Source organism: Vombatus ursinus, unplaced genomic scaffold (genome assembly GCF_900497805.2).
Source record: "Vombatus ursinus unplaced genomic scaffold, bare-nosed wombat genome assembly UNPS02009062.1, whole genome shotgun sequence".
NCBI lineage: Eukaryota > Metazoa > Chordata > Mammalia > Diprotodontia > Vombatidae > Vombatus > Vombatus ursinus.
The window spans coordinates 15,794,553-15,810,896 of NW_020948840.1; the positions used below are offsets into that span (position 1 = coordinate 15,794,553).

General features: G+C 44.0%; 1 protein-coding gene across 1 annotated transcript in view; it reads right to left on the bottom strand.

The window, feature by feature from the left end:
* Nucleotides 1-15,566, bottom strand: part of LBH (limb bud and heart development) — a 30,520-nt gene extending 14,954 nt beyond the window's left edge. The window contains exons 1-2 of the mRNA XM_027850489.1: nt 15,293-15,566; nt 11,458-11,560 (exon numbers count right to left, since the gene is read on the bottom strand). Of these exons, the coding sequence (XP_027706290.1) occupies nt 11,458-11,560; nt 15,293-15,318 (129 nt within the window). The 5' untranslated portion in view covers nt 15,319-15,566. The remainder of the gene's footprint in view (nt 1-11,457; nt 11,561-15,292) is intronic.
* Nucleotides 15,567-16,344: the final 778 nt, after the last annotated feature.

Here is a 16,344-nt window from a genome sequence, read left to right on the forward strand (position 1 = left end):
TAGATAGATAGATAGATAGATAGATAGATAGATAGATAGATAGATAGGTAGAGAGACAGACAGACAGATAGATAGGCAGAGAGACAGAGAGACAGACAGATAGATGATAGACAGATAGACATATGCCTATCTTACACACATAATAAGCATTCTAAATAATGCCTGATAGACCAACAAGGTCAGATTTGGAGCTAGAAGGGATTTTATAGATCATTTAGTCTACCCATCTCATTTTATAGGTGGAGAAACCAAGGTCTCATTTGGTGAAGTGACTTGGCCCAATATTACCCAGGTAGCAAGGGGGAAGAAGTGGGAATTGAACTCAGATCCTCCAATGTCAAATCCAGCATTCATTCTACTATAGCACAGTGCAAATGTTTCTTCAAAGAAGAAAATTCCAGAGATAGAAAGCATTATAGAAATATAACTTTTCCTAATGCGGAAAATTAAATTTTTTTATACTTTTTATCATCATTGCATAAAAGAAAACATCTGATAAATCCGAGTTTATCTGAAATATCTAAAAACAAAATGAAAGAAAAATACTGTGGGATTTTTTGTTTTTTGTTGTGTATGTGTGTGTGTGATTTTTTTTTAAGATTGCTATTCACCAAACTCCTCTACTATTGCTGTCTCCATAGACTTCACTGAAACAATATGTAATCAAAAACACTCTCGTGGGCCTAATAGCCGGTGCTTCTGGTACTGTAAGCTTTCATCATAACAAGGTCTGGATTGAAAGTATAAATTCCTTAAGGCTGTGATCAACCTCTCAGCCTAGGAGCCACAAAAACCTTGTCTTCCCCAAATCCATCAGTTAGGGCCTTTGAGCTGGTTGGCCGTGGTGGGAGTCCTAGGAATGTGGAAAAGCAATGTATGCCCTCTTCTAATGCTTTGCTGCAGGCTGGGGACTTGTGGGGGTGGGGAGGATAGGGGAAAGAGAGCTTTTAAGATTTTTGAAGCAAAGACCCAACAATAACACCAGTTACAGTAACAATTACCGTCTCTGGGTGTAGCCCACACCAAAGTTCATAGGAAGGGAGGCTCTGAGCGTGTTAGGTCCTAGACTAAAGAGATATAGACTTCTGAGAATGATGTTCCCCTTTGATGGTGAGGTACCAGTTCATGTTGCTCTACCTAAACCCTGGAACATCACATCTTCCCTATTTAGGACAACCAAAATGCAACTGTCAACAGCCCAGAGTTGGAGTAGAGGAGTGAAAAATTTGGATGAGTGTATCTGGAGTTCCCTTTCTGATTGCAGCCACAGTCATCAAACTATTGTCACTAGAATATTTTCCAAATAAGACCCTCATCAGAATATTCCCAATTCTGGTCAAATGCCCATTCAACAGGAGGGTAGAGAAAGGACCATTTTGGACTCAGAGCAAACCTTGATTTTATTTTTAAGACTGGCCTGTGTAACTAGGGGGATGTCATGAGCTCTGAATGAACTAGCAGACATTATGATTGGGTTTGCTGATAAAAAAAAAAAACTATCTTTTTTTTGGTGGTAGTGGGGTTGAAGAGAGGGCAGATGGGGAGCCAGCTGTGCATCCATCCAGACAAAAGTGCCATAGGCTGCCAGGACTAGAGAAGAGTGAACCTTTTCCTTCTGGAAAACATCTTCCTCTGACATAAGAAACATCTGAAACCATCAGCCCTACAGGAATGAGTGGTTGTCTTCATATCCACAAGAAATAATTTCAGGACATATTCCTGAGAGATCATTTCAGGACATTCATTAGACACCCAAGAATAGCTCTTGGCTACAATCACAAGATCCATCACCCAAACACATTCCTCCTCCCTTACCCCTGCAATCCTCCTTCCTTCTCATCCAAGTTGGGAGACTGGGTCAATGACTGGGAGAATAAGCTTATGAACACCAAGTTCTATATAGTTCATTGTTCCTACTTTGGAGCCAGGAAGCTTGCTCAGACTATTTATTTTGTTAGGGGCTTACAAAGGTGCACTGATATCCTCAGTACCAGCAAGCTAAAGTTAGAGCAGAATTAATCAATATTTACTCTACCTACTACAGGCAGGGTACTGTACTAGGCATTTCGAGGACATAAAGAACAATATCAATTGTATCTAGCTAACAGAACAGATGTGTCTTAGAAAAAATTAGGTTTGAACCTTGAATCCACAGGATTGATAATAAACCAGACCTCCCTTCTCTAGGTAGAGAGGTGGTACGATACCCGAATGTAGCTAACATGTTGATGGGTTTTGGGGAATTGTACTTCTTTTTGTTATAAAAAAGGGCTCTCTTGAGGAGGGGCAGGCAATTACTGGGAAAAGATAGGAATCTAAAGAAAAGCATCAATAATTGTTTAACATTAAAGCATGTTTAAATTCATGCTTTTATTAGCATTCTAGTTGGTTGGTCTTTGAAGGTAGTAATAAAGTTACAGCTACTACATGATGGGAACATGGTAGTGAGAAGGCACTTTCCCCACAATAGGGTTGTCTCTATAATTCTGAGAGTCAGTTGGAGCCATGTTGGGGTACCTCTGGGGAACCAACTGTTCTGCCAAAAGGGGTCCAAGTGGGGTGAGCAAGACAGCTCCAGCCAAAGAAGAGAGACCTTGGGGACAGAGCTAGCTAGGGTCAGTGCCATGACTAGAATAAGCTAACTTTCTAGTCAGCTGGTCTTCTAAAGGAAGATGAAGTTATAGCTTCTAAGTGACTTTCACATGATTTCCAGTGGATAAAATATTGACAAGGTAAAAGCTGAGAAATAAAATTTTTCCCCAATTACATAAAAAATTCACTAGTGCTATAATGGACAAGTGACTTTCCCTCTTGGTGGGCCAGTTACCTTGACAAGAATAGCCTAGCACCTTTGTGCTAATGATAATAAATTGTTAACTTTAAATTATTTTATTTTATATATAAATTATTAACAGTTTAAAATATTAATTTTATTTTGATCATTAATAAATGTGCTTTGATGGACTAATAGTAATATATGTTTTTATCCCATTTCACAATTTACAAAGTACTTTCCTCTCAAGAATGCTGCTAAGATAGATACTGCAAGCATCATTATTATTTTATTTTGTTATTTATAATAATAATAATTTATAATTTATTATAATAATTTTCATCACTATTATTAAATAGATGAAGAAACAGATTCTCTAAAGCTAAATGACCTGGCAAGGACCACAGAGGTAGCAGTGGAAACCAAGACTCAAAACCCAGTTTATTGGTTAGATGGTCCCTTGTTGGGGACGATGGAGAAGAAAATTCAATCATCTCTAAGCTCCCTCTCAGTTATCTAGTATTCTAGGATTATTTCACCTTTGTCTCTGTATTTCCTGAGCCTAGCACAAAGCAGGTATTTAATAAATGCTTGTTGGTTGATAAATTATGATTTGATGACTACAAAACCAGCGTTTTCTCCACTAGGAAAAGCAGCATAGCATGGTGTATAGATTACTGTACTTAAGAGTCAGGTTGGTCTGGATTCAAATCCTGCCTCAGATAATCATTTGCTGTGTGATGCTGGGCAAGTCATTTAACTTTTTTGCCTCAATTCCTTATTGATGAAACAAGGGGGGTGGACTCAGTGACCTCTGAGTTCCTTTCTATCTCTCGATTTGTGAACTTATGATCCAAGACTTCCCCACTGGATAAGTTACTATGAATCCCAGGGAAGATAAAAGCTAGATACCAACAACCAAAGAGTATTCATTTTTCAAACAGAAGGGGAGGGGATTAACATAAAAAGAGCTTGTGCATATGGATTAATACCTTCTTGTTTCTCTAGAAAATTCACTCTCTTCTTCCTCAAATATACACTCAGACTAAACTACCTTTTTTGGTCATTTAGCAGTAGAGGGGGAAAAAAGTTTGTGCTAGTCATTTTCACCAAGCATAACATCTGGTGGTGGAAATAGGGTGTGGAGGAAGAGGTAAAGGGTAGGAGGAATAAAAAAAAATGCCAATGTTCCACTGAAATGCAGGTCCCTGGATGGACTCATCCTGCCCAAACTGCTACAACTTTAGCTGACCAGGGCCACCAAACACCTGGATCACCTCATCCTCCATTCATCCACCCAACAATCATGGGCCACTCTACACACCACTGTGAGAAAAGGGTTACCTATTTCTCAATAAGTCCTTTTAAGTCAGGAAGCAGAAGCAAGAGATGTTCTTTGCCTCCCTCTTCTTTCTTTCTCCCTCTCTTCCAGAAGCTAGAACACCCACCCAGGGAAAGAAACATAGAATAGTCAAGCTGGAATGGATTTTTAAAAAGTCCAACCCCATCATCTGACAGATGAGGAATCTGTAAGGTCAGACCCTGAGTAAAAAGACTCTCTTAGGAAAAAGAAAGGAAGGAAAGGAGAGGAGGAGGGAAGGAGGGAAGAAGGGATGTAAGGGAGGAAGGGAAAGAGAAAAGAAAGAAAGAGAGAGAAAGAAAGAAATTAAATGTAGACTATGGGCAGTCAGCACATGTTGAACTTTATTTGAACTGACCCATTTGGTTTCTACATATGACTGGGAATGATTAAGTCATGCCCATTCTGTGGACCAGTTGATATTTCTCTCATCCCTCTAAGGGATGAAGAGGGCAGCTAGGTGGCCCAGTGTATAGAGTGCTAGGCCTGGAGTCAGAAAGATTCATCTTCCTGAATTCAAAGCTGCCCTGAGACACTCAGTAGCTGTGTGATCCTAGGCAAGTCACTTAACTCTGTTTGCCTCAGTTTCCTCATCTGTAAAATGAGATGAAAAAGGAAATGGCAAGCCACTCCAGTATCTCTGCCAAGAAAACCTTAAATAAGGTCAGGAAGAATTGGACATGACTGAAAAAACAACCAAAAGGGATGAAGAATAGTAATAAGGAAAGTGTCATGGCTGTTTCTCTGGGAACATAGAAGAAGCAGTGCTAGTCCAACAGGTCCAATCACCATGTTTTGGTTCCCCCATTAGAATGTGAGCTCTTAGAAGGCAAGGACCATCTGTTTTTCTAGTACCACAGGGCTTTATGCATAGTAAGCTCTTAAGAAATACTTTCTTAAAAAATTATTCATCCATCAAATCGAGAGTGGTCTTTCCTTAAGAATACAACTGCAAATGAAAATAGCTAGAATTTACATAGTGTTTTAAGGTCTGTAAAGCACTGTACATGTGTTTGTTATCTCTGATGCTATTATTATCTCCATATTACAGATGAAGAAACTGAGGCTGAGAGAAATCAAGTGACTTGTCCAGGGCCACTCAATTTGTATATGTCTGAGATAAGATCCCTCAAAATCCAATGCTCTTATCCACTGATAGGTGCCTCATCAAGGACATATCACATCTTCCTCTAATATAAACCCTCCAAAAAAAGAGTTTCAGGATTTGAGCCACAAATGGCAGGATAAGGGATGCTTTATGTGTTTTGGAGTGATCAGAGTGAGACAGGTAAGAACGATTGATCACAGCCATAGAATGACCGATTTGGAGTCAGAAGGGACCTCAGAAATCATGAGTCTAATCCCTTCATTTTACAGATGTGGTAACTCAGTCTTGGGAGAGGTTAAGTGATTTTCCCAAGGTCAACGCAGGTAGGAAGGAACAGAGGCCAAGAGGAGCGCTGAAGTTCTTTGATTCTGGGTCCAGAGCTCATTCCACTACACAGGGCCTCTCCATCACTCAGTCATCCAATGGATTAGCCGAGGGATGTGTGAAGAATTATCACTCTTGGCTATTTATAGTCTGAATTAGAACCTCTGCCTCTCTGGAGAGGAAAAGGTCATCCAATGGAAAGGTGGGCTATAGAAATGCTAATTTCACAACTGAGTAACAGGGAAAAATAGCCAGTGACAGGACAGCTGGTGCCCAGGAACCAAGGACAGAGGTGGTGAGAAAAAAGGAAGCTGATTAAGGACTGATTTTATCTGGCTACAGGAGGGGCTACAACGGTTGACTCTAGCCCAGGGGAGGAGGGAAACACCAGATCAGAATTCAGGCAATGCTGGGAGAAAGGAGTTTCAAACAGAAACCTGAGGGTTACAGCTAGAACCCAGCAGGCTCCCCTTGGGATTCACTCATCTCAGAGGAGTCTAGCAAGAAAGGACATTGTTCCCCAGGCACTGGCGACAGCTTAGGGGCTGAAGCAGAGAGAAAACTATAAAATCCTCATCATTTTGGACTATAATCCAAGGAATTCCCTCACAATGTTGTTCGGGCACCCTTGCAGTCCACATGTGTGCACTGCTGATAACCCACTCTATGGAGAAGGGGAAGGAGAGAAAATCTAAAACAGAAGGCTGAAGTCTTGAGGGTGACCGCTAAGGAAGCCAGACCTCTGAGTCCTTCAGTGGCAGCAGCAGAAAAGGCAAAAGTCGACCAAGGGGAAAACTTCTATTTGGCCATGGCCTGGTTTGTTTCACCCCAATTTGTTTTTAATATGGAAGGGGAGCTTGCCACAAAGTATCCTTTTTAATTAAGCTCCATTAACTTTGCAAATACAGCTTGAATAGGGATCCATGAAGCAGTGATTGTGCTGACTCTCTGGTTCAGGAAAAGAAAGAAAACTAGATAGGAGGGAGAGAAAATTGATTTTTGTTCAATTTAAAAAAATGTTTAATACTTTTTTTTAAAAGGAAGAACACTGTCTGAGCTTCTAGAATATGGAAAGTTATTCCATAAAGGCACTAGGGACTGGTAGTATTTCATGTTTTCCCCTTAGGGAAACCTAGGATACAGGGATCTAGGCAGTCAGGGTACACTTTCTGGACCTTTAACTCATTCCATTAAGTCCTGATGCTCTTATTGAAGTACTGACAACTTGCTCACTCACCCCAGGGAGGAGGAATGATTGACACCAAATCAATGTAAAGGAAAAATTTCATTTGATCTTAATTTTTTTTAAAGCCACAAAACACCAACTACCTCTGGTATAACTGACCCCTCACTCCTAACACCTACCCCACTTAGAATGTTTTCCTTCCTCAACTTCCCCCATAGATCCCTTCAGAGCAAAAAAAAAAAACCTCAGGTTTTTGTTGTTGAGTTGTTTCAGACTCTTCCTGACCCCATTCTGGGGTCTTCTTGGCAGAGATATTGGAGAGGTTTGCCATTTCTTTCTCTAGCTAGTTTTACAGATGAGGAAACTGAGTCAAACAGGGTTAACTGATTTGCCCAGGGTCACACAGCCAGTGAGTATCTGAGGACACATTTGAACTCAGGAAGATGAGTCTTTCTGACTTCAAGCCCAGTGCTCCATCCACTCCATCCCAGTGCCAACTCGCTGCCCCATAAAGCTCAGTTACCTCTTCCTATGAGAAGTTTTTTCCTATTAGCCTATCCCTAAAGGGTGTCCCAAAAATCTTAGTGAAATTTTAAGTTTTAATAGCTCAAACCTGCACTAAGACTTTGGGGAGAGCCTTTATTTTGTTTTACTTATCTGTATTTTGCCCCCACCCCTGTGGAATAGAAGCTGCTTGAGGACAGGGGCTGTTTCTTCATTTTTTTTTTGTCTTTGTATCTGCAGCAGCTAGAACAGTGCCTGCCATCTAAAAGGCCTTGAATAAATGCCTGTTGAATTGAATGAAAAACCTCATTAACTGATGTGGATCAGTAAATATTTCTCACCCAAATTCTACAAGACAGTAAAAGGCAAATCCCTGGAACCTTTTCCATTGAGAGGCTAAGGTATGCCACTGAAACAGGAGCTGGTGACCAGAAATCCAGAGTAGGGGTGGGCTCTGGAAATCAGAAGGCATGGGTTCTAGTCCTTAACATGTGACCTTCGAACAAGGTTGTACCATGGTCCCAAGACTCCATTTCTCCATCTGTCAAAAAGAAATTAATGGCTGGCTTCCAGCAAGCTCATGGGACACTGCAGATGAATGGCCATGGCTCTCAAGCACTTTTCGCTCCTCGGAAAAGAGGCACAAGACAAGTCCCACATACTATTATTATCCTCAGGAGGAATGCCAAGTGGAGAGCTAGCTGTGAGACTCACCCCCACCTCCCCCCAACCCTCCATCCTCCACTCTCTGGAAAAGAGATCAGGAATATAAATGAAATAAGGCCTTTAGCAAAGTGTCATTTTTGGCCAATCACAACAACTCTGGTGGAAATTAGTTTTAATTAACCGGCATATTCTTTGAGCAGGTTTTGAGGAAATTGGTCATACAACAGTTATGAAAACACTCGGTGTTTCATTGAGAACACAGTAGAGGATATGAAAGAAATGCCAGGAACAGGTCAGAAACTCAGTAGGGTCACTTTCCATTTCTCTCTTTCTCTCAACCAGCCAGCTAAGGGGGTCTTTCCAAAATCACAAAGATCAAGATTTTAAACCTGATAACAGTGTTTGAAATTGCTCATGAAAGCACTGGGTAAAGGAGGGCTAGAAGCTGTCTGTGGCTATCAAAATGCAAGATAGTGAAAAAAGAGAGGCAGTTAGGTGGTAGAGTGGGTAGAGTACCAGGCCTGTAGTCAGGAAGATCTGAGTTCAAATCTGGCCTCAGGCACTTACTAAGCTGAGTGACCCCAAGCAAGTCACTTAACTCCTATTTGCTTCAGTTCCTCATCTGTAAAATGGGGACATACTGGAGAAGGAAATGACAAACTACTCTAGTATCTTTGCTGAGAAAACGCCACGGACTAGAGTCAGACAGGACTGAACAACAAGAAGAAATGAAAAAGGAGGCAAAACTCTACTACTGAGAGACTTTATGCAAGTCATTTCCCCTCTGGGCCTCATTTTCCTCAACTGTCAAAATGAGGTGGTAGGATTAAATGATCTTTACAATTCTAAAATTCTCTCTCTCCACTCACATGGCCACCATGCTAGTTTGGGCCCCCACCACCTGTCTCCTGAATGATTACAATAGCCTCCTAATTGATCTCTCTGCCTCCAGTTCATCTTCTACACAAATTCCAAATTAATATTCCTCAAGCATAGGTCTGACTATACTTTTCTCCTGCCCAAGAAGCTTCCATAAGTCCTAACTGCTTCTAGGATTAAATACAAACTTAACTGACTGGCATTTAAACCCCTTCACAATCTGGCACAGGCCTCTCTCTCCAGACTGATATCTCATTATTCCTTCTTATGAACTCAGATCCAGTTAATCTGGTCTCCTTGCTGTTCCTCCATACACAATTATTCCATATCCACTTGGCACATCTTCTCAACCATGATCTCCGTTCTCACCTAAGTCTCTTAGAATCTCTATCACCCTTCAAGGCCCAGCGTCCATGTCATCTCCAATAAGAAGCTTTGCTCAGTTCCACCAGACCTCAGGAACTCTTCTCCTGCCCCCAAATTATTTTTATATATTTTGTTTATCTATGTATGTGTTCATTTTCCCCCAATGGAATATAAGCTTCTTGAGGACAGATACATAGAAGCTGCTTAATAAGTACTTTTTGAATTGAATAATCCTACACAAATTCCATTGAAAGACCTTGTGACACAGTCTAAGAAAAAACAGAGCTAAAAGAAAACCTCACTGGTGACCACAAAGAAATGTTCAGTATGACTCATTGGCTAAGAAATTTGCAACCCAAAACTGAGGTAGAACTTAAGAGAGTGTTGTTATTCAGTCATTTTCAGCAACATCCCACTCTTTGTGCTCCCTTTTGGGGTTTTGTTGGCAAAGATACTAGAGTGGTTTGCCATTTCCTTCTCCAGCATATTTTACAAATGAGGAAACTGAGGTAAACACAGTTAAATGACTTGCCCAGGATCCCACAGTTAGTAAGTGTGTAAGGTCCGATTTGAAGTCAGGTCTTCCTGACTCCAGGCCTGGCACTCTATCCACTATACCACCTAGCTGCCCTTAAGAGAGTGACTGGAACTCATGTTCAGATCTCATCCAGGATCTTGCCCAGAATCCTGGAACCCTGGGTTACAGAACTCAACCACGGATAAAGTACCACATCTCCAGAAAGCCCTCTCTCCCCAATTAAATAAAAACTACAAAGTGGGATTGATGATACTGACTGGGAGCAAGGATCTTAAAGGTTCCTTCTAGACCTAAAATTCTATGAAGATAAGGGAGTGCCAGTGACAGAAAGAGAGAAGTCAGCTGGGATGGTCTGCATCCCATCTCCTCCAGTCATGGTTTCTGTCTAACTTCGGTTTACTGTGGTACAGGAACTGTTCATTTCTCTCCTCCTTGTTTCCTTTTCTCCACTTGGCAAAATGCCTTTTGGAAACAGTAATGACGAATGACTATGTGTAGCCTGCAGAAGAGATGACCTGAAGATGTTGGGGCAGGAGGAATGATAGTTGTCTTTAGGTATTTGAAAGACATGGGAGAGAGATTAGACATGTTCTGTTAAGCCCCAGAGGGAAGAACTAGGGCCAATGCATACAAGGAAGGATATTTTTGCCTCAGCTTAGAGAGGGAGAAAAAGGCACCTTGGAAATCAAAGCTGTCTCAGAGTAGAATGGGCTGCTTTGGTCAGCTGGTGGCCTATAAGCCAAAACTGGGGGATCATTGGTTTACAGCTAGAAACAGGCCTGAGAAGCCACTTAGTACAACTCCTCATTAAACAGATGAGAAAAGAGGTCTGGAGTTAAGTGACTTGCCCAAGGTCACACAGAAAGATGTGAGAGATGGTACTCCTTCTCAATTAAAGGAGGAAATAGGTGATCCTAAGTCCTTTCCAACTTAGAGATTTGACATTGAATAACTTAGGAGGATTGAAGAGTCCTTATCCTTAGCCCCAATCCAAAACATAACCTTCATCCTCTTACCCATGAGCTACTTTACAAGAAAGATTCTCCAAGAGTCTGCAAGCCCCCAAGCTAAAGGGTCTTTTAAATATTTTGTTATTTAGATTTTAAAAAATAGTGATATCAAACCCAACACCAGTTTTATGTACCAAAAATAATCAAAAGGTATTTCACCATATAGATTACTCTGTAGTTCTGAGAAGTCTTCTCTATCATTTATGTAATGCTTTAAAGTGATTCACCAATTTTTTTGATCCTCACAATAATCCCATATCACCAACATGATGTATGCTATTATCTTCCCCAGAGGGGTAAACTGAGGCTCAGATGCAGAAATGTTAAATGGCTGGCCCATATGCATACATCTGCTAAGTAGCAGAAGGAGTATTTGAACCCAGATCTTTCTGGCTCCAAGAATACTACTTTTCTATAGGGCATTCTAAGAAGTGGAATTGGCTCTTTCTTGAGAAGCAAAGCTGCCTTAAGGACACCATATCCACAAAACTTCCCCTGAAAGGTTTCACTTATAGTACCTCTCCCTTACAAACCACATTTTTGCAGAGGGAAAACCGTTATTATTGGCCAGGCATTGAGCTCCCCACGTGAGCCGCTCTCTCACATTTCCCTCTTTTCCACCTGAGTACTGGGTATATATCCAACAAATTGGACAGTATTGGGGAGTAAGAGTGATCCATTCCAGTCCAACCGACCAGCTACTAAAACTCTCACCAAGTGAAATGGCCCTAAGACTCACTCACCTGATAGGAGATGCCATCCTTCCGGGTATTCAGCCCAATCTCATCCATAGAGGGGGTGCTCATCATCACCTCAGTCATGTCAGCTGATCTCAGATAATCAGGGCTGCCAAGAGATAAGAGATCCAAAATGAAGTGAAAGTGATTGTTCCCACTCTTCAGGCCATACTGTTCTATCACAAAAGCTGTCTGAAAATAGGATGAGAGGTCAAAGGATCATGAATTAAGGCATCATGACAGAGATAGGACAGTAGACTAGGAGTCAGGAAGATGAGTTCAAATCACGAAAACATTTACAAGCTGTGTGTTCCTGAGCAAGTCACCTCTCTGTGCCTCAGTTTCCTCATATGTCAAATGAGGGAGTTGGACTTGATATCTTCTAGAGGCAGGTAGGTGGCACAGTGGGTAGACTGCTGGGCCTGGAGTCAAGAAAACCTGGACCCTGACACTAGCTGTGTGACTCTGGGCAAGTCACTTAATCTCTGCCTCAGTTTCCTCAAATGTAAAATGATGATAATAATTCTACCAACTTCCCAGTATTGTTACAAGGATCAAATGACATAATAATTGTAAAGTGCTTAGGACAGTATCTAGTGCATGGTAAGGGTTTAAGGCTTGTTTACTCTTCTTTCTTTCTACAGTCCCTTTTAGCTCTAGATTTAGGATTTAGAGATCAAAGGGACCCTGCAAGTCCAACTTCTTCATCTGAACAAAAGCTCAAAGAGGTTAAGGGACTTAACTAAATTTACCTCAATTCAGGAAGTGCTAAGTCTTGACTACAAATCCAGCAGCACTCTCCACTTTGGAGTTCTGATGATCACAAAACTTTTGGGGAGATGGAGGGAGTAAAGGGGAATGTTTAAGCCCTTGAATAGCTGATCTATCTCTTGGCCATTGGTTACTGATCTTAAACCCGCTGGTGGGTTTGATAGAAGAGATTTAAAGACAAATTCCCTTTTTTCCCCTTCCTGAATGCATTGAATTTTTACAAGCAATCGCAGAATCTCAGGTCATAAGATTTAGAAATAGAAGAGATCTTAAAAGTCATTTCGTTCAACCTCTCCCATTTACCAATGAAGAAAGTGAGGCCAGAGAGAGGAAATAATTTACTGAAAGTCACAGAAGTAGTAAGTAACAGAGGAAAGGACTCAAATCAGAGACCTCTGACTCCAAATTCATTTTTCCCCCATTGGACTATCTATATCATTACTCCCAGTCTGGTTCATTTATATCTTAGGAATTGAGGACACCAGGAGTTATTTCATCTCTTTCTAAACCATATCAACTAAATTGCTTCCTTATGATGTTTTCGTTGTTATTAACAATGATGAGGATGATGACAAAAGTATAAAACTATCATTTTATAAAAAGATCCATCAGAAAGAGTGATTGTCTATACCTCCCTCTCAGATGTGTAGAGACAAGTTTCAGATATGGAGGCTTTCAGAATTCTTTCATAAGCCCTGGTGACTCTAAATTGAAGCATGTCCTAGCTATACCCTGGGTGGGTCTGTACCTCCTCCCACTTCACTTTGGTCAATGTCCCCTCTTCCAATCCCCAATACAGCCACGGCCAGCTCAGTGCTAATAAGGCACCAAGTACACTCAGAGCCTTAAGTGGCTCTGTCTGCACAAGGCATTTCCAAAAGGACAAAGAAGCCAAAGAAGCATTTCAATACCCCAAGTGTGCACTTGGTACACACAGGGTAGTCAAGAGCATAGGACTTTGGGACACAATGTGTATTCCCACACATCATGGTAAGCATGCCTTCCATACATGCCTCAGCACCTTCTCTTATCTTCGCTATCTCACACATGCACACACAAAATAACACTAAATACATGGGAGGCAGAGCTTGAAAGCAAACAAAAGCTGTCTCTTTCTTCCCATAGCTACTAAGGTGTAGGCATATTTTTCCAGAAATTAATACTTCTCTCCAATGAAAATGAGGTAGGTTAGTCAACACTGGCTTGACAGCCTACCTGGATGCTCACTAGTTGAAGTCGGTGAAGGCAGCTGGGTAAGCTTGAGATGAGGGGTAGGAGATGGGGGCCTGAGGAGCCCATCAGTTATTCGTCCCCTGAGTCCAGCAGCCGCACCCAGCTTAAAGGGACACTGGCTTCCCCAGGGGCATCAAGTTCATCAATTCTCTCTTTAGAGAGAGTTGGGCTGGGGACCAGGGAGGAGCAGGTAACATTCAGCCATCCTGACCCCGTGCTTGCCCCAAGTCCAAAGCCCTTCCCCGGGACCCCTGCCAGTAAGCTGACCCTCAACCCGGTGGGTGGGGGTGGGGGTGGGAGGAGAAGATCTGGAGCTGCCCCAGATTTGCAACCCAGTGGCTGGGGCCTTTCCGTCCTCCTCGCTGGGATCTGGAGCTACAGCTGTGAAAAGTGGAGAGGAAAAAGCTGCAAACTTTCCGGCTCCATCTCAGCTTAGCAGCTTCAGGCTAGCTGCAAGCGGCCACCTTCATCCTGCTAGCTCGGTACATGCAAGTCTGCCTTGCCAGGAAACAGACACCCTGGGTTGGGGCCCAGGGTTCCTCTAGAAGCTTCTATTTCTCACACGTGGGAACAGGTTTTGCAGGCACCAACCTCACTCTCCTAGGCACCCCTCCCCAACCCAGGGGAGATGCTAAGTGTTTGCTCGAATCCTTCCCCTCCAGCAGGAAGGAAACAAGCTCGGAGCCCCTGCAGGAGGTCGACTCTGAGGCCCGGCTCTGCAAACCACACGGCTCCTCCTCCTCCCCTCGCAATCTCCACAGTCCCTCCACTGGTGAAGCCCCAGACCTTCAGGGATCTTCACACGCTCCCCCATCAGTCTAGCCCCCTGCCCCTGGGCATCTCAACAGACTCCCAACAATCCAGCCCCACAGCCCCTAGGGATTTCAACACACACCTATCAGTACAGCCCCTAAGAACCTCCAAACACGCCCTTATCAGTAGAACCCCTCCCCTCCGTCCACTTCCCCCGGCATCTCCCTAACCCTTGAATCCAACTCAGGTTGCTGGTTTGTATTCCCCCGGCTCCCCTTTCTTGCAGCTGGGGCTTGATCAGTTGCTTTCCCCCTCCCCAGTCAAGTCGAGTGGTTTTCAAAGGCACTTCTCTTTGAAAGCGGGAGAAGGGAAGAGATGGGGTCAAAAGGATGCAGCGTTCCTCGCCAGGAGTGCGGGAAGAAGGCGCGCACACACATATTGTACCACCACTATCACTACCACCACCCCGCCCCCTTGCAGGCCGTCCATAGGGGGCTCTCTTGTCTTCCAACACCCAGTGCCACAGTAGCCGTCACAGCACCCTCTCAAGCCCATCTCCAGCACTCTACATCAAGACTTGCATGCAAACCAAAGAAAAATGGGGGGGGGGGGTAGAAGAGAGACATAGGGAGAGGAAGAAAGAAGAGAGAGGAAGAAGGGGAAAGAAGACAGTGTCTCCGTTCCCTAAATCAAGCAGCACCCACGAGACTCTAATATCAATCCTCATTTGAGGAGGGGGCATTTGGAGCACAGGGCGGAGTAGGGAGGATGTCGGCCACGGTGGCTACACACTCTCCCCTTGGCACCCCCAGCCATCATGCACTTATGCAAAGCCTCCAAGTTCACTGTCTTTGTCTGGGTTCTCCCAATTCCTTCCAGGGCGCTTAAGCCCCTGCCCCCCTTAGGTGCGATTTCGGCTTTTAGCCGAATGATCGCCTGGAAAGGAGAGCTGCCCCTCCTCATTAAGTCACAGTAGTCAGTAGTCACGGTACCCTAAAGGGATGGAACCAGGGAGGAGATGACGGGAGCCTCTGGCAAGACCCCACTGTACGACAGACGCCAAGGGTAAAGAATGAATACTCACCAGTGTATGGGGAAATATACAGACATGAAGTCCTAAGGGAGACTGACCCACGCCCTTGGATATTTAAAAAAACGGTCCCCGGGCCAAAGGAAAGAGGGCACTGCAGTGTCCCAGGGCCCAGCAGCTTTCTCGAGCTTTTAGGGGCAATGGAGGGATTCACCGTCCCGGGACACCCCCTCCGCAGGGCAAGATCTCAGGCGCACTGGCTCCCACCGCTCTCAACTACCACCCGGAGGAAAGGCTAGCAAGCAGACGTGCGGATTCTCTTCCCAATGAGCTCTCAGCCCCACAAAGAGCCTGGGAAGCCCTATTTATAGGAGTGGGGGGGGCGGGCCTTGGGCCCCAGAAGCCCCGCCTTCCCTCCCCCCACAACTGGAATAACGTCACCAAAATCATGAATGGTTTCGTAGCTGCGAGCTAGTGCCTGCGGCTCCGCTCCGCTCCTCAGAAGGGCCCTGGTTTGCTGCAGCTCCCCCTTTCCCTCCCTCCCTGTTCCCCCCCACCCCTTCCCGCGCACACACTCACATACACACACACACACACACACACACACACACACACACACTCAGGCACACATTGATTCCTCCTCCCTGCACATCGCTGGCTGATTCTGCGGGTGTAAGTCCCCCTATCACAAATCAAATCAGCTCCATTCCTCCCTCCATCCAAAGTAAGCTGTCCCCTTTGGTTCCTGGAGAGGGGGTGGGAGATCTCTGAACGTAAGAAGGAGAAAAGGGGTGGAATGGGGAGGGGGGAGTGCGAAGACTGTACGTGAGTGGAATTCTTGTCCTTTGGTACATATGGACATGCATTTCAATGCAAATGAGCCGTGCTTTAAAAGAAGAGCCCTCCCACTTCTACCCCCTTCTCGCTCCCAACTCAGCATCCATTCATTGAAGCTACGCCCCCCCTCTTCCCCCACTTCCCCCCCCCCCCGCCCCGGTAGCCGGCATCTGCACCGGCGCCTTCGCCAAGCCTATTGCTGCCCACCCACATTCCGCGCCCAAGGTTTGGGCACTAGACTGAGTCTAGGCAGTCTCTGAGAGGAGCCC